The sequence below is a fragment of the Brassica napus genome, chromosome A10 (assembly GCF_020379485.1).
Source record: "Brassica napus cultivar Da-Ae chromosome A10, Da-Ae, whole genome shotgun sequence".
Taxonomy (NCBI): domain Eukaryota; kingdom Viridiplantae; phylum Streptophyta; class Magnoliopsida; order Brassicales; family Brassicaceae; genus Brassica; species Brassica napus.
In genome coordinates this window covers 1,546,997-1,566,309 of record NC_063443.1, presented here as the reverse complement: position 1 = coordinate 1,566,309, position 19,313 = coordinate 1,546,997, and the positions used below count along the sequence as shown (strand labels likewise).

General features: G+C 32.9%; 6 protein-coding genes across 8 annotated transcripts; 3 read left to right on the top strand and 3 right to left on the bottom strand.

Annotated features, from left to right (window-relative positions):
* Window positions 1-249: 249 nt before the first annotated feature.
* On the bottom strand, window positions 250-4,767 carry LOC106371006 (pre-mRNA-processing factor 19 homolog 1). The gene is made up of 18 exons (XM_013811021.3): window positions 4,571-4,767; window positions 4,398-4,483; window positions 4,028-4,099; window positions 3,876-3,938; window positions 3,546-3,632; window positions 3,253-3,394; window positions 3,030-3,151; window positions 2,741-2,857; window positions 2,557-2,652; window positions 2,420-2,479; window positions 1,971-2,045; window positions 1,757-1,861; window positions 1,452-1,568; window positions 1,266-1,343; window positions 1,086-1,170; window positions 944-995; window positions 690-760; window positions 250-594 (listed from the first exon to the last, which is right to left on the bottom strand). Exons 1-18 carry the CDS (start codon window positions 4,581-4,583, stop codon window positions 467-469), a joined length of 1,569 nt encoding a protein of 522 aa, XP_013666475.2. The 5' UTR covers window positions 4,584-4,767; the 3' UTR covers window positions 250-466.
* Window positions 4,768-6,823: 2,056 nt separating this feature from the next.
* On the top strand, window positions 6,824-9,457 carry LOC106370106. Of its 3 annotated transcripts, none has more exons than XM_048743410.1 (5): window positions 6,824-7,009; window positions 7,765-8,457; window positions 8,563-8,727; window positions 8,813-8,941; window positions 9,046-9,457. In XM_048743410.1, exons 1-5 carry the CDS (start codon window positions 6,968-6,970, stop codon window positions 9,151-9,153), a joined length of 1,137 nt encoding a protein of 378 aa, XP_048599367.1. In that variant the 5' UTR covers window positions 6,824-6,967; the 3' UTR covers window positions 9,154-9,457. The 3 variants fall into 3 exon arrangements, with proteins under 3 accessions (XP_048599367.1, XP_013665630.2, XP_022548691.2); XM_013810176.3 differs by having other exon boundaries at window positions 6,825-7,009; window positions 8,539-8,727; XM_022692970.2 differs by lacking the exon at window positions 6,824-7,009 and adding an exon at window positions 7,118-7,679 and having other exon boundaries at window positions 8,539-8,727.
* A 424-nt stretch (window positions 9,458-9,881) lies between these two features.
* Window positions 9,882-10,346, bottom strand: LOC125579268. Its single transcript, XM_048743243.1, has one exon. The coding sequence runs from the start codon at window positions 10,344-10,346 to the stop codon at window positions 9,882-9,884; it is 465 nt and encodes a 154-aa protein (XP_048599200.1).
* A 925-nt stretch (window positions 10,347-11,271) lies between these two features.
* Window positions 11,272-17,954, top strand: LOC106369425. Its single transcript, XM_013809584.3, has 3 exons — window positions 11,272-11,715; window positions 16,463-17,618; window positions 17,683-17,954. Exons 2-3 carry the CDS (start codon window positions 16,542-16,544, stop codon window positions 17,836-17,838), a joined length of 1,233 nt encoding a protein of 410 aa, XP_013665038.2. The 5' UTR covers window positions 11,272-11,715; window positions 16,463-16,541; the 3' UTR covers window positions 17,839-17,954.
* LOC106369424 lies at window positions 14,569-15,811 on the top strand. Its single transcript, XM_048743409.1, has one exon. It carries the CDS (start codon window positions 15,120-15,122, stop codon window positions 15,408-15,410), a length of 291 nt encoding a protein of 96 aa, XP_048599366.1. The 5' UTR covers window positions 14,569-15,119; the 3' UTR covers window positions 15,411-15,811.
* LOC106371013 (60S ribosomal protein L23) lies at window positions 17,904-19,260 on the bottom strand. Its single transcript, XM_013811028.3, has 3 exons — window positions 19,057-19,260; window positions 18,696-18,980; window positions 17,904-18,168 (listed from the first exon to the last, which is right to left on the bottom strand). Exons 1-3 carry the CDS (start codon window positions 19,067-19,069, stop codon window positions 18,044-18,046), a joined length of 423 nt encoding a protein of 140 aa, XP_013666482.1. The 5' UTR covers window positions 19,070-19,260; the 3' UTR covers window positions 17,904-18,043.
* Between the last annotated feature and the right edge of the window lie 53 nt (window positions 19,261-19,313).

Here is a 19,313-nt window from a genome sequence, read left to right as displayed (position 1 = left end):
GGAACAGAGAGAGAGAGAGTTTTGGAGGAAGCGAAAAGGAATCTGAGCTTGGTGGGAGAATGGGAAGATTGTGAAGTGTGTTTTTTGACCAGAGTACAGTCAAAATCTCTGTTCTGTCTGAGGGTTTACTAATTTCTATGAACACCTTCACCTTTTTCTTGTCTTCATTTCATTGTCTTAAGAAAACTCGTAATCATGTGCATTGTTTACAAAAATAATTGTGTTTAGTGAGAGAGCTAACTTTCTCTCTAAAACATGAAAAAAACTTGTTATTGATCCTTTCAAGACAAAGACACAAAAGATGAATTGTAGATTCTTACCCTTGATGATGTTATAGAATCTTTGGAAAATAAGGAAACAAGACCTAAAGTGAAAAGACCAAGCAGGAATTTTAAAGATACAACATAAATAGAGGGAACTGAGAATTTAGCTACTCTTGACGCTGAGACTTAGGGGAGGCATCTATTCATGAATCTTGTGCAGAATCTTCAGTGCTGTCATTGCTAGGCAAGCCGAATATCCTGAGATTACGGTCCATTGAACCGACCGCTACGTATTTGGCGTCCGGACCAAACTTAACACATGTTGCTCTACCTGCAAGTTCAGAGATTTACAATGTCTGAATAATAGACTCAAAGAAAAAAGGAAGAGAAGAACGGTGACTTTAAAAGCTTAATCATATGGCATACCTGTACCGGATAGATCAGGAAGTGTCTTGACTGGGTTCCACTCTGCTTTAACACTGGCCGTCTGGAATACTCTGAAACGTTGAAACGCACAAGTGATATTATTAGTACGATCCACAAAAGCAACAAACACAGACAGAGTCATTTTTATTGATCACAGGTTCTTTAATTTGCACAATTCTCTTTTAATATTAAGTGATCGAAGTGAGGTCATAAATCAAATAATTCCCGGTATTGTGTATCAATGTAAACGTCACCTTATATCTGAAGCAGCAATGCCAAGATAAGATCCGCTATGGTCAAACTCCACTGCAACGTAAATTTCATCGATGTCTTAGGAATGAATGAATACACTATCAACAAAATGGACTAGTGAGAGTTGCTCATATAGTTGAGTACCTGAGTTTGCATTTCGAAATTCAAATGTTCGGAAGTTTTTTAGCTTGCGCAGGTCCCACAATCTAACACCATCCAGCGCAGATGTCTGAACAAATATCAAGAAAGAAAAAAAACAGGTCAGTAAAAAAAGGGGACGCCAGTGATATTCGTCTTTCTGTTTTCTTGGGTCGAAGTACCAACCGCGAGGAAATAACCATTTTCAGAAAATGATACGGATGTGATTTCTCCAGTGTGTCCACCGAACTTCGCCACGTTTGCCTATTAGCCAATACAGACAGATGAAATTTAAGGTGGGAACAAATGGACGATACTTAAAACGTGCGATGATCTCAAGAGTTGATGGACAAGGATATCAATAGGTTTTACCTGACTCTTGACATCCCAGATCTTGACAATAGACTGAGCAGTACCAGTTCCAAGAATGAGACCATCAGGATGGAAAGCGGCAGCCGTGTAATCCACCTTTTCAGAATCATCTGTCACCTGCATAATAACAACAAGCATGAGAAAGACGCGTCAAAGAAAAGAGTGTTTTTTTTCTCATGAGTCTTGTTTCACATCACCATTGTGCAACTAATGTTTTCCTCATGCTTCTATAAACATTGTACAAAGAGAAAAGCTGAAACTGGAAAAACAGGTATCAATTTCTTGCAGATAGGGAGCTTACGAACCTGAGCAAGGCATAAACCGGAGGACATATCATAGAAGCACCAGGTACTGTCAAGCGATGCCGACACAAAGTATTTATTCGTTGCATGGACAGTGACAGCTCGCACCTGAAAAGCACGACATGGTTTTTACTTATAACAGAACGAATACAGTTCTACAGGTAAAACTGTATGTGACATTTTGACTTTAGCCTAAGTTCTTCAGATTCATCCTTACCTCTGCAGAGTGATCTTTCAATGTATGCCTACAGGCATAGCTCCCATCCTCGGAACTCCCCCAGATACGGACTGTCTACAGAGTATCAAAATACCAAAATCAGACGAACAGTGATGCATTTCATTTTGATCAAACTTAACATAGAGAGACGACAAACGATCAACGGTGTGATAAACAAAATTTATGTATGAAATGCATCAAGCTAAACAAAGATAGAATCACGAGTTATAGGGTTAATTAAATTTTTATGGGGACGTGTATCACCAGGATCACTCTAGATGGTCTCATCAGTTGTTCAACGATGACATGGTGACTTTTACAAGAACTAAAAACATTTCTAGACTTTACGTAAGCAAGTTTAATATCACACAGATGTTGTACAGGCACTATACAGAAAATATAAAAAAAAACATCGGATCTCAGGCCTGTAAATAAAATTTTTGGCTTACCTTGTCTGATGAAGCAGTCAAAACAAGATCAGTGTCACCTACAAACTTAATACTCGTAACCTGCATATGGAACAATGCGTGTCAACCACAAAACTAAAGAGGATGGAAAATTTAGAAAACTACGGAAAACTACGGACCTTCTTCGAATGACCAGTCAGCGTTGACAAGATTTGTCCTGAGGGACGGTCAAAGAGAACGGCAGTTGTATCTATTCCTCCAGTTGCAATGACATCCTGATTATCAATTCAATGCAGTGACTTTCCAGAACAGATAACAACATAAAGTGATGAATGGAAAAAGAACAAGCTTCGGGTGTCAAACCTTAGAATGTAGGATGTCCATTGAAAAAATACCAGGTTTGCTGGTCTTGTGAAGTGGGTGGCTTGAGAGTTGAGTGAACTTCTCCAAAGCATCAACTGAAGCCAACGTTGGAGGGATCTAGCGAGCCAAGACGAAAAATTATCACGCGCAAAATCTAATAAACACACAAAGTACAAACTCCAGATCCGTTGAACGGTATGAACAACAAAATACAAAGTTCGCATATAATTCTCTCATGAATTCAACTTTTCAACAAAGGTACTAATAGATCTGAAGCTAGATGTATTACCTGTCTCTTTTTACGCTGCTGGGAAAGAGCAGCATTACAATCTGTCAGTTCTGTAATAACTTCACCCGAAATTCCAAGACGCATTTTCTTTGCATCGGGACCTTGTTCACCACCATCGGCAGCTATTTGCAACAATACAACATAGCAATTTGTTACAGTAAAATTCTATACATAGCCAACTTATTTTGATAAGAAAATGTACAGATCTAATGTGCAAGCATACCTCGTTTACCATTACTAATAGTAACGTTCTCTGAGGCAACTTCGGGGGCTGCAGGTAACTGCCTTTCACCCTCTGCAAGCAATTGTCGTGCCTCGTCTCTTTCTTTTTTAAGCCTAGCAATCACACGGCAAGCAGCATCATGCTGCAAACAGAAGAAAAAAAAAAACCATCAAACACCTTTATCAATACCAAATAATGGAAACATTCAAAAAATAAAACTGTAGTAAAAAGCAATATTCATAAATCATATATCAGGTGGTATCACAGGTAGCGAAGCAGTTGATAATAATTACCTGATACAAAGCATGACTCAGCTCTTGCCTCGCAGTATGCAGTTGTTGTTCAAGTGAAAAATTTGATAGCATCAAACCATCCCATTCCTGAACGCACAAAATGTATATGAACTTGTGCATTTATATTTGCATAATTCAACATAATAGTGAACAACATCATGTCTTAATAGCAGTAACAAATGAACGAATGACTCAAGCACCAGCTACTAAAGAGTAGAGTGCAAATTTGGTATAGATTAAACAGACACGTGGACTAAGCCCGGTATAATCTATCAATTTCTTAGATCAAAGTCACAAAGAAAAAGCAAAAAAAAAAACATAAAAGCTTACAGTCTGGAACGTTCCAAGCAATCCAGGGATGCTAGCTGTGTGTAATGGTTTTGGCTTTACGATCTGCAAAATAGTCCCGGAGAGCGAATCAGGCTAATAATAACTTTCTACAAACACTGCTCTGCGACAAACAATCCAAACAGCTGTGTTACCTTTCCGGTTTTGACGGCAACAATGTCATCAATGGTATGCGGTTCACCAGTAACAGGGCATTTCCCAAAATCCTACAAAGGTACCACAAGCACTTAACAAACTATAACCAGACAAATCGTTGACCTACACACACACGCACCATTATTTGATCTATATACAATATATCAAGCTGATAAGGACCTTACAAGTTTCCCACAATACTATCTATACAACAAGATCTCACTAACCAAAAATTGAAAAAAAAATACGCAGATCATAGAGATGATAAAGGCCGCATTGGTTCCATAAATTAAGAGGTGACGGCCGATAAATAGCTGAGAAAACCGTAGATAGGAGTCTAATCGCGATGAAGAAAATCGAAGAGCTTACAGATATGTGCGTCTCGATTAGGCGCTTCTCGTAGAGCAAACCAGACTTCTTCGAAACCACGGGCTCCACCGGAACTTCGCCGGAAACTGTGCAGAGAAACAAACCACCGTGTCAGTAACAGATGTAAAACCCTAAATTGGTAAATCGAGAAGAATGAGAAAGAGATGTCTTACTTGCGCAGTTCATCTTAGTATGAAACGAAGAAGAAGAAGACGCAGCAAGAGAAGATCGATCGATTGGAATAAGAATACGCAGCTCCTGAGCTCTAGGGTTTTATCTATCTACTCAGGTCCGGCGCTAACTAAACAAAATCGCGGAAGCTGAGAGGAGGGGAGCAAAGACGGAGCGATTACGTTCGAGATTTCTTACTCTTTAACATTTGGGCTTTTATGATTGCATGATTTGGGCTAATATGGGCTTTTATTAAGCCCATTTTAAACAAGGGCGGTTATATTCTTTCGAGGAAGAATTCATATGCAACAAAAATGATCTTATTCATGATGAATGAGGAATGATTCCCTTCACATATAAAATATTCGATTGTTTGTGTTAAACAAGTATACACGAATTTGATGACATTAAAAAAAAAAAACGAATTAATACGGATTTGTTTGAAATCTGCAAAATGAAGCTTTTTCAGAGAAGGAAAAAGGTATGCGATGCTTATTGTCTTCCTAGCTAATAGGTTTTAGATTCTGATTACAAAACACACAGAATCTTATCATGATTAATTAGTCCCGTAGTGATAATATACAGCTTGCTAGTTATTAATCTATCTATGTTTATCAAATTGAGGTATGTATGTTACCAAATATTAGATCAATTATTGTATCCTATATTGTATAGCATCTTCCTTGTATGAGAGAGTCTTTAATAATTAAGCACTACATTGATTTGGTAGAGTATTAGCATTAGCATTATACTCTACATTATCCAATCAACATTCGTTAGAAAAATATTTAGAAAATATTTGCATTTATAATTTATAAAATTAAGGAAAATATATAATTTAGTTATTTATTTTATTTAATACTACCATACAATTATTTTTATATTCAGAAAATAAAATTTTAATTTCTAAATTATATTATATTTAAATGTGAAATATTATTAAAATTAGATATTTTTATTGGAATTTTTTTAAAAAAAATAATAATTTTTTGATATAAACATAATTTTGAAATTATTAAATAAAATAAATTAATTTTTATCTTTTTGATTTTTATATTAATATATATATATTAAAAATATTTATTAGAAATAAATACAATATATATTAATTTTTGCAATAATTTTGAATAACATATTCTACCAATCATTATATTAAATAATTTAGCAAAAACATACAGTTTTTGCAACATTCTGCTTCTATAGCATATTAATACCGCTTCATCATTTGTTATGCCAATCAAGACCTACGTATCTATCTTTCTAGTTTAATGTAGTGTCCAATTAATAAAGGAATCAACAAGTTCTTATTTTTAGTTATTTTGAAAGAATGGTTAAAGTACCATGCATGTTTTCGTTTTGTATAAACTTATATTTAGATATGTTATTTATGAGCAGTTTTCATCTTTGGTTATGGTTGTGTGAGAAACAACAATGTAAGAAAATGACAAGTCGAAGCATGCATGGTATGCTAAAAAAAACATCACTATCGTATAACTCTTATCTAGAGGAAACCATTTTCGAATTTAGTCAAGCATCACGTAACTATTTACATGGTATAGAAAAATATGTCTTGTCTTTTACCAAAAAAAAAAAAATATGTCTTGTACGTTCTAATTTATTTAATTATCTCCATATTTCCCTGACCTGGTCTTTTAATCTTTCCACGTCTCATCAGTTATCTGCATGAAAAGCAGCCAAGTAAATAAATAAGAAAGTTTAAAATGAAAGAAAAATAAACATTGCTAAATATAAAATAGAAAAGCCAATTATATTTGATCAAAAAAAGAAGAAGAAGCTAATTCTATAAATAAAAAGCTTAAATTAGTACAACTTCCAGTCAAAAGGTCAAAATAATCGGAAAACAAAGAATTTTTGGGTCAAACTCCATTACAGGTCAACCAAGTCACCACTTAAGTGGGACCAATTTCTCCACGTCAACTCAAAATACAAACATTTTCTCCAATCATGACACGCCGCATCACGTTTAAAAAAACTCTAGGACCAGCGCCTTTAACGAGTAATTTCCACGTAGCATTTTTCAAGGCCTTAACTCACACCAGCTTATATCATGCACATACGTACACAAATACATACACACATTTAACCAAAATTATATAAATTGGTTACCGTAACTTCCATAACCTCCAATTCTCCAGAAAGCTGTAAGAAACTTTCTTATCTTCTCTGTCTTTAACAGAATTGTCAGTTTTTGTTCTGTTTAATTAACTATTATCCGTTTTTTTATATCTTAATTTTGTGGATTTCTTGTTCAGACATCACCCCTCCCACATTCGAGAAAGCATTCAAGAAGCCTCGTTCAATGATTTCTCCCTTTCTTGGGAAATTTTCCCAGAAAATCTTGGTATCACGTTGGAGTCCATAAAGAAACGTACATAAGGATGTCGCAGGACGTAATCTCGTCTCATGAGCAGCTCTCCATGGTAACTCTTCGCTTTTTTTTTCTTAATCGTCAATGAGTCAATGACTCCCTGATTTATAAACCCCTGAATGCATGGTTTGTGTTTTTATCGAAAACATAATTAATATATATATATATATATATATATAATTCTTTGAATGTGTTGATTAATTAGGTATAAGAAGTTCTATATCTTACTTTTCTTAAATGGTCAAAAACATTTTATCCTAAAAACATAGTATGATAGAGGGAGAATTTTATATTTGATTATCGTTGATATAAAAACTTTGTAATGACAAAGAATTTTGAATTTTCAGTAAAAAATAAATTTATGCATGAAAAATGGTTGTTATTCTTACTATGCCTTTAATTTTTCTTTTATAAAAAATATCTGATGTTAGTTCTTACCAGGCAATGTTTATAATTTGTGGACGTAAAAGAAACACCGGAATCCAAAAACTTTCCTTTTATGGAAACTGTCCCTCCTTGTCGTTAATTAATTATTTTATCTAACTGGATTCCTCTTGATAAATGCCACAAAGAACGAACGAGATCTGATCTGAACGAACGAGAAACTGTCCCTCCTTGTCCACCTCTCTCTAAACGACTGTCTTAAGTTAGATCTGTTTTTCTTGGTGTGCAACAAGTTAGACCCTAGAAAATACGACCATCTTTTCATGCAAGCCTTCGACGTATGTCTCAAAAACATTACCTGTTAGATATTTTACCAATGTTTTTTTTCAGCAACTTATCTTGTTGTTTTGTTTTGTTTTGTAGGATGAGATCACAAGCCCTCTCACCGCACAAATCTTTGATTTCTGCGATCCACAATTATTTGAAGAGACCTTTAACCAAACTTCCGAGGTGACTTCTGCTTCTAACTGTTGTGGCTATGTTGAAAACAACAACGTCAATAACTTTCCAGACAAATCCAACAGCAGTTCAAATCAAGACCATGAAGACAACAACAATAACGATGACAACGGGGACTTATCGATCATATTCGATTCACAAGACGATTTTGATAACGATATCACAGCTTCCATCGATTTCTCTTCCTCTATTCAGTTCCCAGTCTCCGATCAGCTCCAAGACCAGTTTGATTTCACCGGTATTCAACTTCATCAGCCTCCTAACATCCTCTACTCTTCATCTTCTTGTGATCCTCTGCCTCCTCCTTTATCGGTTTTCGAAGAAGATTGTCTTTCTTCTGTCCCAAGTTACAATCTTGGCTCCCTAAACCCTACTTCTCCTTTCTTGGGTAGTCCCGGTTTACCAGCTTATATGGCTGTAACCAAGAATATGATGAACAGCGGTTTACCCATTGAAAGATCTGGGTTTTACTCCGGTTTTGGTTCTGATTTTAAACCGTCACATGATCAGTTGATGGAAACCCAGGCTGATAACGGTGGAATGTTCTGCCCAGATCCGATCAAACCCATCTTCGATACAGGAGATCATCATCTCCAGGTACAAGAAATGAAACCAGTTTGGTAATCCGGTTAAATATATGCACCTGGTACTTATGTTTGTCATTTTTGTTCGGAATAGGTACTTGACGGTGGCGAAAACCAGAACCACCTGGCCAAACCGGTCCTTCCGCAGTTAGGAACAGAGATAACCGGTTTAGATGACCCGAGTTTCAACAGTGTCAGCAAACTTACAGCTGAGCAGAGGAAAGAAAAGATTCATAGGTACATGAAGAAGAGAAATGAGAGGAATTTCAGCAAGAAAATTAAGGTTTCTATGCTTAACCATTAAAACCATATTAAAACACTGGTTACCGATATACAGTTCGTTAAAAATAAAATTTTGTTTAAAACAGTATGCATGTAGGAAGACATTGGCAGATAGTCGTCCAAGAGTTAGAGGAAGATTTGCAAAGAACGATGAATTTTGTGAGCCCAATAGACAAGCTTCTTCTAGTCATCACGAAGAAGACAATGATGATGATGTAAGATCAATCATGTTCAGCTACAGTTAAAGTCTTATGAATTTTTAGGTTGGTTTGATACTTTGATATGATAAACGTTTTAACCCGGCCGGTCCGGTTTGCAGGTGGGGGTCAAGGAAGAAGAACAATTGGTTAATTCTTCGGACATATTTTCACACATAAGTGGTGTCAACTCTTTCAAGTTCAACTATCCAATCCAGTCTTGGATTTGAGTTTACATAGTCTTATAATCACGAAATAGTATTTTATAGAGGTATACTTGTATATTTATTAGTGCATTTTTTGGCTATGACTCAGATTTTCTCAGAAACATATATTAACATAAAAAGAGGGATAAAGGGTTTAGATAGGCCATGATAAATAAAACTGAAGTGAGGGGGAGTGTTTACGTTACATATATAGAACATTACAAAGTTTTGTATAGATATAGATTATATAACATGGTATCATATAATGTCTGCTGTATTTGATGGATGCTGTATAATAATAGTCATTTGAATATCATTTGTAACTCCTTAACTTTTTCTTGATCATTTCTCATAACTAGCACAGTTCTGTGAATTGATGTTGTATAAGATTTTTCTAAATATAATGTATAGCACTACGTTGGTGGCGGAAACAATCCGAAACATGTTTTCAGTATAATATTTACATTCGTATAAGTAGATATAGTATTACGCTTTCTAAATAAATTATTGAAATATGTCACAATAAAGAGGAGAGAAATAAATTATTGAATCAAAATCTCGGAAGTGATTGGTTGGGCTTTATCTCTCTATTTTAGTTTTATTTATTTTTAAATCACTAAATTTTACCAATCATTTTTTTTTTTTTTTTGGTTTAAATGTTAAGATTTATACCAAGATTTTCAGTTTTTTAGAATTGTGGCAAGCCACTTATTACAAGAAAATAAGAGAGAGCAAAGACAACAGAGCAAGAATTACAGGCCCGCGGGCAACAAAGAGAGATAGAGCAGGAGCAGCGAAGGCGATGGCGGAGGTTGGGCGTGACGACTGATGGCAAGCAGGCGATCCTTGATGAGACGATCCACCCGAGGGAAGACTTCAGCAACTGATGTAGAGACTTGCTGGAAGATGCGCACGTTACGCTCCCGCCAGATGCAATACACAATTACCTGCAATATAAGCTTCAGCACAGCATCCATACCAGCGACTCCAGCGAGGTGGGGATGAGCAATAACACCAGCAAGCGCTTGGATAGAGACTGGAGCAAGCAGAACTGGACTGGCAGAGAACTTAGCCCAAATTGCTGCAACAAAAGGGCATTGAAAGAAAAGATGAGAATGAGACTCTGTTCCGGAGAGACAAAGAACACACTGCGTTGGAACGTTCATGCCCCACGAAGCAAGCCGATCCCTGGTGGGAAGCCTAGCGAGAGCCACCATCCAAGTAACAAAAGAACATCTCGATATTTCTTCCTTGAACCAAACTAGTCTGCTCCATGGTACCAGAGGTGAGGGTTCTCTTAGCCTAATCCAAGTAGCTTTGGTCGAGAACTTCTGGACATAATGGTTCTCTTAGCCTAATCCAAGTAGGCTTGGTCGAGAATTTTACCAATCATGCTTTAGCTTTACATCGAAAAATTAAAGTCTACATCAAATTTTTATTTAATTTTACCAATCATGCTTTAGCTTTATTTTTAAAGCTACAGCAAAAAAAATAAAGCAAAACTTTTTATCATGTATTTTAGGCAAAAATGCTACATCATATTTTTATAGGCTGTAGAATATGTAAAATGTAAACAAAAATATCTATAATATCAAATAAACTATATAATCATAATAAAAACTTTTATAAATATTTTAATTTTGAATTTGAGTGTTTTTTAATTATTAAGATATTTAAATAATATAGATATTATTTACATATTACTTTTAAATTACAATAAATTTTGATAATTTATAAAAAAAAATATTAATATAAATTATTTTAATTCATATAAAATAATAATTTTATTTATACAACACATATTTCATATATTTTATTTTAAAATATCTACAGCCTATAACTTACAGCTACAACAAATTTAACTACAGCAAAAAGCTCTGCAGAAAAAGTCTACAGTAACAATTTTACAGCTACAACCAATTTATCTACAGCTAAACAGTTACAACTAAATTTTTTAAGCCATAGTCGAACCAATCATCACCATTGTTTTGTTCTAGCAAGCTTAACAATTTAGATGATGCACAACGAGTAGATCTTAAGTTTCCTACGTAACAGTCTTATTAAAAAAAAACTTTTCCCCTGCATTTTTAATTTTACACGATTTATACTTAGTACCTATTTGTATATAGCATGTTAAGCGTTCACATGTTACATGTATATAGTTTTTTTCTTAAAACATTGACCATATCTTCATATGCTGCAAAACTGCGTTCATAAGATAAAATAATTATAAGTTAAGAGATAGTGATATGTGTGTTGAGTTTGATCCACCGAACACACACGCACCTCACCTCCCACTAGAAGCCAATTAACCAAAAGTTGAGAAAATAAGACTTAAGTGGAAACATTGAAAAAAAACAAAAGGCAGATTATATATAAAAGTGGATGCAACACGCTATGTTTGTACAATACCCATTTCTTTGATTCTCACATATGTTTTTTTTTTTGACAAACTCTCACATATGTTTTGCTTCAAAGCTTTGCCCACTTTCTTCTTACTCAATGATTCTTTAGGAGGAGAGGTAACATTGCTTATGCTTTAAAGTTGGTGAGACATACTACGGAAGAGGAGCAATCATCCAGAAGGTAAATTTTCATCTTAGCTGAAAATATGTCTTTGATCCGTTTTTAATTTAGGTATAAAGCATTGCAATGAGAAAGGTTAATGTCTTTTTTTTTTCAAAATGGTGCTATTTGCCTTGATGTTATCAAATAAAAACTGGCTGCTCAAATCTAAATTGTCATTAGATCTTGAAGATCAATCTTAGGGTTTAGTGATTTGTTACTTTATAGTTTTTTATTCTTTTCAGTTGAAGAGGTTATAACCCATATTCCTTATAGGTAAAATAGGTATATCAAGAACTTTGGCTTTTTTACCAAACATGTTCTGTAGCTTTGAATTTTACGTTTTTTTCTTTTGGTTTTTGGTTTTTTTTTTTATCCAATGTTAGATGCATTTGATTTTGAAAATGTAATCTAGCTAATGATTTAGTACTAACTACTAAATAGATAAGACCATGTTCTTACACAATGGTTCTAAATGGTAACCAAAAATTAATGGAATTGTAAATTTCTATACTTTTCTCAAAAATTACACTATTTATAAAGAATATTAGGTGATTTTTCCGTGCTCATGCATGAGCATAAATATTTATAAAATTAATGTATTATAATTAATTGATATTTACTTTTGATTTTAAATAAATTTATTATTTATATGTATAATTTATATTAATTAGACATATGATTTTGGACATATTATATCTAGTCGGTTTGGTTGTTTGTGGGTCGAAAATCGATTTTTCTATAACTTGGGTGTATTGAATTGCATCTATTTCTCTGAATTCAACTAAAATATTTTAAATATAGCTATTTAAAAAAAAAGTATTTGCATTTAGATTAGTTATTTTCTTAGATATGTAAATATATTTTAGTAAGAATTTGTATAAATGTAACAGATATTGCGCTTAGAATTAAATAAAAAATAAATTGAAGTGTTTGATTCAAAATTACATAAATTAATATAATGATAATATTATCAAATCTCATGCATATATATAAAACTATATTGTAAAAATTAGTTAACTATCATTTTTATTTATAAATATGTTTTTAGTCACCTTGTAATTTATATGTATAAAAATAAATTGATTCTTATTATTAAATTATATTTTTACTGTAGTTAGATTTTTGATTTTGGATATAAGGTGGATTAGTTGATTCATTCATGTTGTGAGTATATTGAGTTACATATATTCTTTCAAATTCAAATTCAAGTATAATTATTTTGATACTAATAAAGTCAAATCAAATTAGTTTTATTTCTAGCTTAAATGTGCATGTATTTTAATAATATTTATTAAAATTATATGTTGAGGTTTTAAAATATTAGAAACTAAAGGGAGGATCAATAAGAAATTACATACATAAGTATAGCTTAATAATTTCTATAAGCTCATGAACGAATATCAATATTTACAATAATTAAAATATTTTATAACTTCTAAATACTTGCATGCCTTAGATTTATTGAAATGTAAACTAGAATTTATTTTAAATAATCTTGAAAATGAGATTTCAGATTTGTTTGGGTATTTTGATTATGGGTATATTAAGTTCCACAAAAATAAAGAAAACATAAACTTAAAAAGAAACTAAATAATAAGATTTTTTTTAATAATGATAAAACACATATATGATAATATATGATTGATAGTTTAATTTTAATTTTAAATTAATTTATAGTTTATATGTATAATTTATATTAATAATATTATAATTATTTAATTAGACATGATTTTGGATATGTTATATCTAGTCGGTTCTGTTGTTTTCATAGTCGATTTAGTTATCATTTTGACATATTGAATTGTATTTATTTCTTTGAATTCAACTATAATATTTTTTATTTTAAATATATTAAATTTTTGATTAATTTTATTATTTGCATTTAGATTGGTCGTTATTTTATATATGTAAATGTATTTTAGTAAGATTATGTATAACTTAAAATATATAACTTAAAATCACCTAGGATTTTCAGATTTTTTTTATTCCCCTGAAAAATTAAAACCGCACACAGTTACAACATAAGACTAAAAAACGACATATATTAACAACTTAAAACACAAAAACAACACAAACCAAAAACCAAAACCACTTGTTTCTCAACATATGTGGGTGCCCGCTAACCCGCTATCAGAATTATTAAGACCTGCGTCCGCCCCACTATTTCTGACACGATCCGCCTGATCCACATTTTTTAAAACCCAGTTTTTTTTGGGTCCGTACCCACCCCGCAGCGGACCTAATGGACTGGATCCCACGAGTAAAGAGTTAAATTCCCAGTTCTACATCCGCTTCTCTAAAACAATTTGTTGAGATTTTATGAAAAATAAATGAAGTTGAAAAGTCTAGCAATCATTATATAGATGGGAATCTCAATACTGCAAGAGGCTGGGCTGCACTCATATTCTTATATACCAACTACCTGAAGAACCTAGACCGATGATATATGTAATACTAATGATTCAATTCAATTCTTCAATAATATTTTATTAAAAATCTCTCGAAAAATCTTATAAAATTTATGTAATCAGGTTTATGCGACAACACACGTGTGTTTTACCGCTAACTATTTCCTAATCTATCTAAAAAAAATTTCAAGAATTTCTGTAATATAATATGCTACTAGATTATTGTTTTTCACTAAAGCTTACTTTTTTTATCGAAATAAAACTATCTTTATCAGAAAGCTTTTTTTAATGTGGCCATATGTTTAAATACACGCTAAATTATTATAAATTTTAATTTTTTATTTATAGGACACATAATAAATTATGATTTTTTTTTAAAATGCACATGTTTTTATCATATATAGATTTATATATATATATATATATATATATCAAATTTTATAATAACGAGTATGGAAAGAAATTTTCACTACAAGATGTGTATAAAAGACCCAAACTTCTATGTGTTGAAATAGACTTTTGTTACAACTTACAACACATGGTTACAAGTTTTAAAAACAGAAATGTTACTTGAATATCTGTTGTATAAGCTAAAATGATAATATGACCGGTTGGTTACTTTAACTCACAGAAAATAATTGCCTAGGTGGCCAGAGCTTAACACATGGCTACAAGTTTTAAAAACAAAAATGTTACTTGAATATGTGTTATATAAGCCAAAAATGATAATATGACCAGTTAGTTACTTTAACTCACAGAAAATAGTTACATAGGTGGCCAGGGCTTATAACACACCTAAATGTTCAAAAAATCAATTGATATATTTACTTAATTAAGAAAAAGAAATTAAAAAACAACGAATTGACTTCCCAAAAATTACTGGCTTCCATAATCTGGTAAAAACTTTTTATTATATAAATCATCTCGACCTATCCAATTTTTTTACTAAATCATCTTTGTTTCACAACACAATAAACAAAACTATACACTTTGAATTACACATTCACGGTACTTATGGCAGCTCAAGTTTTAAATAAAACTTATAGGGCATTCATGATTTTAACTTTATTTACAGTGATTTGTTTGATACAAATTTCTGATTCTATCCCAGGAGATGTGTGTATAAAAGATTGTGTCATAAATCAATGCATGAAAGCATCAAAAAAAGCAACTCCGGCAATTTGTGACAACCCGTGCAAGATCATTTGTGATCCAATGAATAATGAGCGATACGTTACCCCTAGTCAAGGTTATCGAAATCCTGTAAAAAGGTTTTGCGAAACATTTAGCTGGATATGTCAGTAACTGGGAAAATATTTCTACAACAAAACTGGAAAACTAAGCGTCTAATTTATTTGTAATGTATATTTATATGTTATATTGTTTGAGCTATATATATACCTCATTAAAAGTATATGCTATTTAAAAAAATTGTAATTATTCGATCAAAATATGCTTATCATAAAAAAAAATTTAGGTTCCATTTTTAATCTCTTAAAAATCAGCACTGAAATTGTGATTGTATTTGTGAAATCATATTATATAAGTAAAAAATGGAAAATATTTCTATTACTTTAAAAATATATTTCATATTATATAAAGAAAATATTTCTATTACTTTAAAAATATATTTCATATTATATAAAAAAATTTAGGTTCCATTTTTAATCTCTTAAAAAATCAGCACTGAAATTGTGATTTTTTTGTGAAATCATATTATATAAGTAAAAAATGGAAAATATTTCTATTACTTTAAAAATATATTTCGTATTATATAAAGAAAATATTTCTATTACTTTAAAAATATATTTATTTTATATTGTATAAAGTATGTTTTAAAGGAATTATATTTATTTTTAATATCAAAAATATCTTTTGTGAACTTTTCTTTTTAATAAAATCATATTATATATACATTTATTTTTATTTTTAAATCCGTTTTAAACTTTTTAAATGTTTCATTTTTATTATATATGTTATTTGTAAAAAGTAAAAAAGATACTAAATAAAAATTTACTAGTAGTATTTAAATTTAATACTTTAAATTCATTAAAGGTACCTCTTAGGAAACTGATTTCCTTTGTCGTTCATTTAATTCGAAAGAACTAGAAAACCTTTTTAAAATGGAAAAATTATAAATAACAAATCTTCTGTTTCATTCCCCTATTATTTTGTTCTAATTCTTTTTTCTCTCTCTTCAATCCTATTGTTTTTAGTTGTCTTAACGGACCTTTTGTATACTACTATCGGAATCTTGGTTATTTATGTATTTAAATTTTAATATTTCTCAGATTTGTGTATGTCATCCTTGCGCAGGGGCCATAAACAATTTTAATATGTTTCTATATTTGTCTCAGGTATTGTATTGATTAGGAATCCCTCTCGTGTGAATATCGAAGTTGCTCCGGTTCTACAACGAGCAAAGCAAGGTGAACGATGGAGGGTGATACTCCTGGCGATACTAAAAAGAATGAACATCATCAGTTGATGAATGTGAACAATGACGTGAGTCCTTCAAGCCTAAACAGCTCACCAAAGTCGAGAAACTTGTTACGAAAGAAAGATGGACGATGCTTGGCGGTTTTGAGCAGCGGCAAGTGTTTACAGATATTTAAAAACAGCCCCAAAGTATCATGTAGTCACGAGTTCTCTACTTCTTCTCCAAGTCATTTCTTGAGGAAACCAGGAGCAGACTCTAATGCTGCTGATCAGTCTAGGAAGGTAATCTCTTTACCTAGCAACAACACCTTCTCGTCTCCATCTAGAGACGTTTCTCAAGGAACCCTTCAGTTCACTATGAGAGCCAATGGAATGCCTCGTTTTGTTTTCAAATTGGACAATCAAAAAGATGTTTATGTAGCAAGCTTAAGCAGCAAGGATGAAGACCAAAGTGGTTTAGAGTATTCGTATATGATTCATCTGCAAAGAAGAGAATCATCATCATCATCGCTTCTAGTTGGTAGAATTAAGGTGTCAACCTTGTCCTCAGGTTCATTGTTGAATGAGAGATTCATAGAGAGAAAGTTTGTTTTGTTCAGCAACAATTGTGAGCATTCACAGACACCGTGTAAGAAGAAAAATAGAGGATTGTGTGAAAAAGTAGTCGGTGTGATGAAGAACAACAATGAGCAGATGCAACAACCAAACTTTGATCACGAGCAGGTGAATCTACTGGAAAACAACCTTCCACCCAATCTTGAAATGTTAGCTATTATTGTGAAACAAGAGTTTCTTGAAGAAGAAGAAGAAGAAGAAGAAGAAGAAACCGGAGGTTGGGGATTGAAGTTCTTGAGGAAATCTACGTTGGTTCGAAATGAAAGTGGAAGTTCAAGATCTAAGACAAGTGTTGATGTTGTGGTTCCATCAGGGATTCATGGAGGGCCATGTTCGAGTTTGATAGAGAGGTGGAAATCTCAAGGAAACTGTGACTGTGGAGGATGGGACTTGGGTTGTTCCTTAACCCTTCTTAATGGCCAACTACAAAATAATAATCTCTTGGAGCTATTCATAGAGGTAATATCTCTTCTACTATATATATAGATCAAACTAGAATCTGATGGAGTCATTGTGTTTTCAGGGATCAAAACATGATACGACTGTACTAAGGATGGAGCAGCTTCCACGAGGACGCTACTTTGTCCAATACCAAACATGGCTATCTGCTTTGCAATCTATCTCGGTTGCTTTAGCATTCATACATAGCCACAGGGCCATAAACTACTACGACCAATGAATCTATAATCATCATTAGTGTTTTATAATTATTTTCAGCTTTTAGCAAATATTTTAAGACAAAAGTAGAAACCATTGATAAATGTCTAGATAACCAAAAAACATTTGAATGTCGTACATATTGTCAGAAAAAAAAAACATCTACCAAAAATTCTCAAATTTGTTTTTAAAGATAATCAAACGCAAGTGATTGATGGATCTTGTCTTCAGACAATGGCATTGGCAGCACTAGCAATCCTAGGCCAAAGATCAGCACACTCTTTACCGATAGGACCAGTGATCGCAGAACCTTTCATTTCTCCCTTGGGGTTCACAATGACTCCAGCATTATCTGTCCAATGTACAAACATAACACCAAATCAACATCTGTTCACAAACTCAGAAAATCAATTATCAATGTTAAAGAGTGACATGTAGAGTCCATATGGAGCAGAAGCAAGCGTTAAAGCAAAATAAAGCATCTGTAACGAAGGACACAAATTAAATTTCCCAGACTTGTAACCGTATCAACACCCTCTAAACGTGTCGGTGGATACTTGACTTAACCCTGGTTAATGTCAATCACATAAACTACATATATCTAATCTAAAAGATTAATAAAAAATATCGAGTTCAAATGGAGCAGATACAAGCGTTAAAGCATCAGAGCATCTGTAACGATAGAACACATTTTAAGTTTACCAGATCTTGTTTCGTATTAATACACCCTCAAAACGAGTTAGTTAACACATGACACAAGTCTGGAACACGAATCTAAATCACTATTAAAAATCTAACTATTCATTGACAAAACAAACTATTTAACTAATTAAAACATTTAAATTAACTGTTTTAAAAGAAAGTGAATTTTTTTTTTACCTTCGAAGTACATGAAAACACCATCCTTTCGGCGCCAGGGCTTCCTCTGCCTAACGATGACAGCTGGCATAACCTTTTTCCTTAGATCAGGCTTCCCTTTCTTCACCGTAGCCATCACCATGTCTCCGACGCAAGCGGAAGGCAATCTGTTGAGACGACCTTTGATTCCCTTCACCGAAATGATGTAGAGGTTCTTGGCGCCAGTGTTGTCGGCGCAGTTCACGGTCGCCGCCACGGGGAGACCAAGCGACATCCTGAACTTGTTACCAGACGTACCTCCACGTCCTATAAAATAAATTCAAACCCCATTAGCAATACGAATAATTGATAATATTGAATACATTTCAGATCTAATACGAACCTCGCTTCGACATTTTGGACGGCTTGAGCAGATGTGTAAGAAGATTAGGGTTTACGAGGTTATTAATATAGCGACGCTATAGTACTACTAGGGTTTTCTCACTCCAAACAACGTGTGTGTTTAAAGCCCAGCTTTTAAATGTATTTAAGGCCCATTAAAGCCCACATATAGTTGTTTTATTCGTTATACAGAGTCCCACATCGGAGCAGTGGGAGCAACTAGCAGCGAGAACTAGCAATATAAATAAAACTCTGCTT

Bases quoted from the DNA above. Each gene is read 5' to 3' on its own strand.
- LOC125579268 (XM_048743243.1), bottom strand. From the start codon at position 10,346: ATGGTGGCTCTCGCTAGGCTTCCCACCAGGGATCGGCTTGCTTCGTGG.
- LOC106371006 (XM_013811021.3), bottom strand. The intron at 3,152-3,252 runs GTATGCTTGCAC...TGTTGCAAATAG, and splicing joins TATTAGTAATGGTAAACGAG to CTGCCGATGGTGGTGAACAA. The intron at 996-1,085 runs GTACTCAACTAT...TTTACGTTGCAG, and splicing joins ATTTCGAAATGCAAACTCAG to TGGAGTTTGACCATAGCGGA.
- LOC106371013 (XM_013811028.3), bottom strand. The intron at 18,169-18,695 runs GTAAAAAAAAAA...TACATTGGACAG, and splicing joins TGTTTTCATGTACTTCGAAG to ATAATGCTGGAGTCATTGTG.
- LOC106370106 (XM_013810176.3), top strand. From the start codon at position 6,968: ATGTCGCAGGACGTAATCTCGTCTCATGAGCAGCTCTCCATG. The intron at 7,010-7,764 runs GTAACTCTTCGC...TTTGTTTTGTAG, and splicing joins CTCATGAGCAGCTCTCCATG to GATGAGATCACAAGCCCTCT. The intron at 8,728-8,812 runs GTTTCTATGCTT...TGTTTAAAACAG, and splicing joins ATTTCAGCAAGAAAATTAAG to TATGCATGTAGGAAGACATT.
- LOC106369425 (XM_013809584.3), top strand. From the start codon at position 16,542: ATGGAGGGTGATACTCCTGGCGATACTAAAAAGAATGAACATCATCAG. The intron at 17,619-17,682 runs GTAATATCTCTT...TTGTGTTTTCAG, and splicing joins TCTTGGAGCTATTCATAGAG to GGATCAAAACATGATACGAC.
- LOC106369424 (XM_048743409.1), top strand. From the start codon at position 15,120: ATGGCAGCTCAAGTTTTAAATAAAACTTATAGGGCATTCATGATTTTA.